We start from the raw sequence: 6,617 nt of genomic DNA on the forward strand, positions 1-6,617 counted from the left end.
ACCTTGCAGTGTGACACCGGAAAAGATGTATCGTTACCGTACCCTGGGCACAACTTATATTGATACAAATCCTAGTAATTATTACTCAGACTAGCTTAACTTCGGAGAATACCCGTGCTCCTTCCTCAGAGCTTTTACGTATTGATGTGCTATCAAAGATAAATTAAGCTTCAGACTCCTATACGAGAAAAAGTCTCCTGGAGCAGCTGACCTTAGTTGTCACCAATATATGCTCCTACATCATGGTTGACACCTTTTTGGTCTGTCAGTCTGTTTCTGCACTTCCCTTAGTGGGCAGCACTCCTGGTCTAGGTTACAAGGTTGTGATGTTACAGGGTTTCTGTAGTAAACTCCATTATAACGTCCTTTTTCCCCGGTACTCAGTTTTGTCTCCAGAGCAGTGAACCTCCAGTGAGAGATTTACAGGCTGCAAAATGCTCCTTAATCCTGAATGATGATGAATTTTTACCGTCTGCCTTCTCCAGGATGCACCAGGAGAACATTGCTGAAGTCTGCTGGGAGTGACTGGCCTGGAGGCACCAGCTTCGTGGGTGGCAACGTAACTGAGAGAAGTGAAGAGAGCTGAGCCAGGGCTGAGCACACCATGGGAGCAAACAGTTCCAGCAAGTCACCACCCTTTGATGAAAATGAAGACGGTAAGAGCTTTTCCTGGTTCTTGTCTGGGTCTGCAAAGTCCACCAGTGCAGAGCCTGTGACTCTGAGAGTCGCCACCAGCTCCCGTGCTGGGTTTGCAAACACCTGGACGTCTTGGTTAAGCAAAGGCACGTCACGGTCTGCAGCAGCAGCGTGCCTGTGGTCTCCTGCAGAGCTGAGCTCAGCGGTCAGGTGGTCCTTTTTGCCTCCCCTCTCTGCAGCCGGGCACTGGCAGAAGAACTGTTGATGGAGGTGTGGTTTTGAGATGCCTCTGGGACACTGCCACGTGCTTCAGAGGCAGGGAAGAAAAGCAGACAGGGGAGGTTTGTTCTGGAGATCACAGCACTGGGAGGAGTGGTATGAAGTGTGGTGGGAAGGTAGCTTGAGCGATGTGTGTTCCCATCCCCGCTTTGGGCTTGGTGGGAGGGCCACCGAGAAAGACCTGGTCAGCAGCAGCAGAGCTGGAGGTTCCCGGGCAGCTCTACCTGTTGGCACTGGGAGACTAGCGTGCAGCTTGGCAGGCTGGAAAAGGAGAATACATTGCTGGGAGCAGAACTGGAGGCCAATGTCACTCTGCTGCCAAGATTATAGACAGTCATTAAAGGATTGTTCCATAAATATATTTTCTGTTGCATGAGTCAGCTTGCTAACTGCCATATGGGCTTTCACCTTGGTACCGCAATAAAACGTACCTGTAAATAAATACAAATACATTGAAATAAAAGTAGACAAGAACCTAGGTAACTCAAACAGCTGTCCCAAAGATAAGAACTCCAGTCAAGAGGACGTAATCCTGATTACTGGAGACATGAGGGGAAAAGCATGGGGCGTTGCCCAAAACCTGGTCTTTCTCATTCAGCTCCTTGAGGAGAAGGGTCTAGAGAAGGAACACACATTCATTCTGGAAATGAGGGTGTATATCATTATATCACCCTCAATGATAATGATAATTATAGGGGTTAAATCCCAGGCAGCGCTGTTAGGGCTCACATCACAAAAACCTCCTGCCTCGCGCTGCTCAGTCTCCGTGTGCAGCTGCCGATGCAGCCGGTGCGTGGGGAGGGGACGAGTCATTCTGCACCGCAGTGTATTCCCTTGTCGCGATATGGACCTTCCCTGCCTGCCTCTGTCATCCTGCAGAGAAGAGTTCACACCCTGGGTTGATGCTGTGCAGAGAGAGCCGGTGAATCGCTCTGTCCTTGCGTCCTGCAACGCCAGCTACACCCCTGTGGCTCTTTGGCTAAATTGGCTTATTAATGTGACTGCTTGTGACTCTTCTTTGGATTTCCTATTTTTTCCCGGTTATTTAATGCAAAAGAAATCTGTGCTGTGAGATTTTCCTGGAGATTTTATTCCTGGTGCCTCTAAGTGCTCAGTATTGGCATCTCTCTGAATAACTACTTGTGCTAGCTCCAGGTGACCAATACTGTTCATGTTCCTGATCACCTTCCTTGGGGTGGTGTGTCCTGGCTGTGAGATTGGCTGTAACAAACTGAGTTTTCCTTGGAGTGGCTGTTCTCTCTGCCGAGCCTTTCTCTGGGCTCAACATGCTTTGTGAGGTATGAGCTCCTGTGATGGAGAAATAAATACCGCACCCCCCACCCGCCCTCATCAATGTGGTGACCCATGCAGGGTGACTGTCCTTGGGGCAGTAAATCTTCTTGGGCAGCTGATTTCTTACAAGAGACAGTTCCGTGCTTGGAAAGGGCTTGGTTTCAGCAACCCAACCCTGGCAGCCTGTGAAGCCCCTGTTAGCCCTGTGGCAAAGGGCACTGGGCTTTCCGTGGCACCATACCCCCACCTGGTGCCTTTGTGTGCTGTGCTGGCCAGGCAAGGGAGAGGCCCCGTCCTGACCGTCTCGAGTGGATGGGTGCTAATCTGTCGAGTTTCAGGAGGCTTAGGGGTCACCTTTGGAACCAGCTAGAGTCCAGGCGGGTGCAGTTGTGCTTTCATGGCCCTGCCCAAACTGAAGAAGTGGTAGCACGTTTTTTTCTCTAATTAGTCATATTTTAATATACTGGGGGAAGAGAAACCCAGCCGAAATAAGTATATTCTGTATTAACTTTTCCATTATCTTGGCAACTTTGTGACCAGAGTCTGTATCACCTTGGATGTCACAATCTTGTCCTTATTGTAATTCCAATTAAAATTTAAATTAATTAAGAGCTGCTGAGTACAGCAGGAAGCAGCACCATGTCCCTCGGGCTCCGTGGCACTGTCAGGTCACTGGGCTGTGGCCAGCGGAGAGCGGTCCTACCTCTTCAGCTGCGCCAGAGAGAGGCTTTTCCTTTGGGAGCTGTGTGGGTATAAACAGCAGCAGCGTGAGCGGTGGAAGTGCTCCCGTGCCAGGAAGGCACCTGATTCTTCACAGCCCGAATTCCAGCTCTGGCAGTTCGGTGCTGCAGGGCACCCGCCGGTCGGTCAGGCAGTTATCTGCCAGATGCTCGCTGGGGCATTGCTGGGGGAGGTGAGAGGAGGCGACATGCTGGTCTAACGAGCTTTTTGCCATTGCACCCAAGAATTTGGTCTGCTTTGCAGAGAACCGTGTTGTAATGCTCAGTGATTTCGTTTCTCTCATTACCTCTCAATTTGCTTAAAAAGAAAAAAAGACATTTTAAAGAACACTCAGGCAGCTGCAACAAGGTGAAGCCTTTTGCAAACTAGAGTTGTTAAGGACCTGACCCGAGGGTGAGAACATCTGGATTTATATTGTGCCGTAGTTTTCTGAATAGCCATGGGCAAATGACTTCACCTGCCCATGCCTGCGTTATTCAGCAGCGGGATCTCTTGTCCTGCTGCAGCTCGGCTGTTCACTCCAGGGACTGTGGACCACCTTCCGTGGAGCGTGGACCACCTTCCTCCATGCAGAGATGGGCAGCACGGAACAGGGCCGTGGGCCTCACACCTAGCTTGGCTCCCGGTGCCCTTTGATGGGCACCTGCAGTCATATCATCTCTTGCATAATTCTCCAAATTGGTGTTGCTGTAATTTGACCGTTTTCTGTGACACTATGATTTGTATTTTTATTTTCTAAGATGAACTTCTCAAAGAGGCTTTGTTTGCTTTCGGTTGAAGTGGGATGACAGTATTATTTTTCTGTCGGTCTAGGCACTGTGGTGGGTAATAAGCTGGTGAGATGAAAAGAAAATGTAATAACCAGACGGAAGGCTCGGTGCTGCAAGGTGATCTCAACTCCTGATGTAGTCAGGATGAGACCATGTTAAAAACCAGATTTTTGTGCTGCTTCTGGGCAAAAGGGTGTGGAAAGGATCCCAGAGGATGGCAGCCACCTAATCGCTCCAGCTGGTTGGAATTTAGTGCAAGAATAGATAGCAGGTGAGGGCGGTGGGTGGGTGAGATGGACATCGTCATTCCAGGGTCCGCTGCCAGTGTCCTCTCTAGTCCACTGTCAGCTGCTCTGTCTTTAAATTCCCCAGGACCAAGAAAAGCATCAGACATTTCTTTGATCCGCTGCCTGGATCTGTGCCTCTCTGGTATGGAGCGACTTGTGCTATCGTTCCTGATCCTGCGGCAGCACTTGTTCTCCTGAGGCTGCAGAGAAGAGAAGGAAGGGAGGGAAATTACAGCGACTGGAGAATGGGGGCAATTACAGTGACAAAAGGAAGTCATAACAGACTGTGAGGTGGTGTTCTGGCTGTGCTGGGGTGGGAGGTGGGGTGGGAGGACCTGAGACCCCGGAGCACTGGCTTCCGCTTGGCAGAGGGAGTCCAGGGGCTTTGGCAGGGTTGATTTGTTTCTGATAAGGATGTTTTCGAGGCTGGTTAGGTTCTGTAATTTTTATCTAAATATTGTTCCTTGAATCTGGGTTTAGAAATATATCCCTTGCTTTCAAAGCAGTATTTCATGCTTATGCTTCAGTTGCTTCTTTATAGCGATTGTATTATCTTCCTTGCCATCTCCTAAACATCATTTGTCTGAGTTGGCATATCACGTGAATTTTCTCTCTGAAGGGCAAGTGCTTTGGCTTTTTCATTGTTTTATGTGCCATCAGGCAGTGCAATGAGGCTTGTCAAATCTGTAGATGTGGATTCAGGATGAAGAGCATGTGTTTGGTTCCTGATTTGGACACCACAACTTTCAGTGCTCTTTGGGAGCGAGACTCTGGATAGGCTCACTGTGAGAATTCGGGATGGTAAGAAAGGTAAAGCAGAGTGGGCTTAAAATACAATCGCACCTTAAATAAAACTTATGCAATTTAGCTCTCTTATGACCAGCTCGGTTATAGACCTGTGTTTAAAATGTTAGTGAAAACGTCAGTATTAGAAGACAAGGAGGCAGCGGGTGATAACACAGTCATGAAAGCATTCCTGTTAAAAGACAGTGGAAACAGAGGGTGTTAACATGCAAAATCCAGCTGCCAGCACAACTCCTCTGGATTTGCAGCTGTTCCAGGTGTTAACAACTGGACCTCTGCATTTTGTGTCTGCCCCGCTCTTGCAGAATGTTGTGTGGGATCCCAGTGCCTGGGACCCCAGGGTGCCTCTACCCCAGCTGTGGGCTGTGTTGTTCAGCACGTAGCCCCTGCAGCTCACCTCACGCCTTGACAGGCACAGCAGCTTCCCTTCCCCTCTCCTTCTTCTCTGCAGGTGATAAGCATCTTTACTTTCCCTTCTCATTCTGCAGGTATCCTCTACCTTTCTCTCAGATGGTCTAACTGATAAACAGATCTAGTGAAACTCGATCGATATCAATGTGTTTAGCTCTGATATTTGCAGGTGGTGTTCCAGGTTTGGAAAAGGGATTTTGTGCCTAAAAGCTGGGGGTTTTTTCCAAGTTCTGTAACTGGAAACCATAGGCTTTGCTTTGGTTAGTTTGTGGCATCCTACCTAATGGCAGTGAAGAGGACAAATTTTTTGATTTGGTGTCCCTGTTTGAGAAAAATTAATCTGAGGGTGGATTACCCAGTGTATTACAGGGTATTACAGCCCTGGCCAGGTACACATGGGCTGTGTTCAGCCTTTTTGTTTGTTTGTTTGGAGGAAGTTTGGACCGTATGGCTGAGCGTCACGTCTATGTTGAATGAAACCCAGTTTGCCTCGTTAGTTTCTCTGGAAAGAAGTTTCTTTATGTTAAAAAACATAAACCAAAAACCCCATCACTAGTGAAGTATGAGTTCACTTTCCTGTGGGTGTGTGGTGGCAAGGATCTAGTAACTGTCTGCCCTGTCACCCTGTATTAGGTGTGTTTTGGTTCAGCCAGCAGCGATCCCTGAGCGTGACCTTCCCTTCGCTGACAGCTGCCAGGGACAGCACCTTGGGGAAGCGTTAGCAGAATTCAGAGCATTCAGCTCGGTGATCATTGCTGACGTGCCTTATCCAGCAATCGGCAGCAGGGGCTGACCCCAGAATAGTTAATCTGTGTTTGCTCTACGACCATACAGCAAACTCGATTTACCATTTTTCCAGATCTATTTATTGCCTGAGAGGAAAGAGGGGCAGTTTCATCTTGTCAGAACCTCTTGGTAGGTGGGGTCCTTCAGTTTAGCACTGGGAGAACACTCTCCCTTGCTGTGCAGGTGTCCACCTCCCAGCTCCATCTCCAGCTGGACCCCAGAAGGTGAAGTGTTCACGTTCCTCCTTCCCTGTTTCAGTGCAGGATCTGCAAAGCTGCTGCTCTTGTTTCCCTACCGAGCAGAAACAGCCATGCTGGGTGTGGAGTGCCAGCGGCTCTTGTAGCCCTGGGCTGCTGTGTTCATCTTGTACAGCTTTCAAACGGTTCTCTGGAACACCACAAGGGTGTGAAGATCCAGCTGCCCGTTTCTGTCTTCGCGTGGTAGGAATGTGCGGTGGACTGGGCTTTGCCTTTGGTTTCGGAAGGAACAGGATGAGGCTGTTGTGTCTAACAGGCAGGGCTGGCTGAAAACAGGCGCTTGATGGTTCCTTCCCTGATCTGCCACTGACAGGGGCTGAGCCGGGGAACTGGACAACTCAGCTGGGAGGCAC

General features: G+C 49.3%; 1 protein-coding gene across 2 annotated transcripts in view; it reads left to right on the forward strand.

Annotated features, from left to right (window-relative positions):
* Nucleotides 1-604: 604 nt before the first annotated feature.
* Nucleotides 605-6,617, forward strand: part of STK32A (serine/threonine kinase 32A) — a 27,502-nt gene continuing 21,489 nt past the window's right edge. For both annotated transcript variants that reach the window (XM_010145021.1, XM_010145023.1), the window contains exon 1: nt 605-656. In XM_010145021.1, the coding sequence (XP_010143323.1) occupies nt 605-656 (52 nt within the window). The remainder of the gene's footprint in view (nt 657-6,617) is intronic.

Source organism: Buceros rhinoceros, unplaced genomic scaffold, assembly GCF_000710305.1.
Source record: "Buceros rhinoceros silvestris isolate BGI_N320 unplaced genomic scaffold, ASM71030v1 scaffold16301, whole genome shotgun sequence".
Classification (NCBI taxonomy): domain Eukaryota; kingdom Metazoa; phylum Chordata; class Aves; order Bucerotiformes; family Bucerotidae; genus Buceros; species Buceros rhinoceros.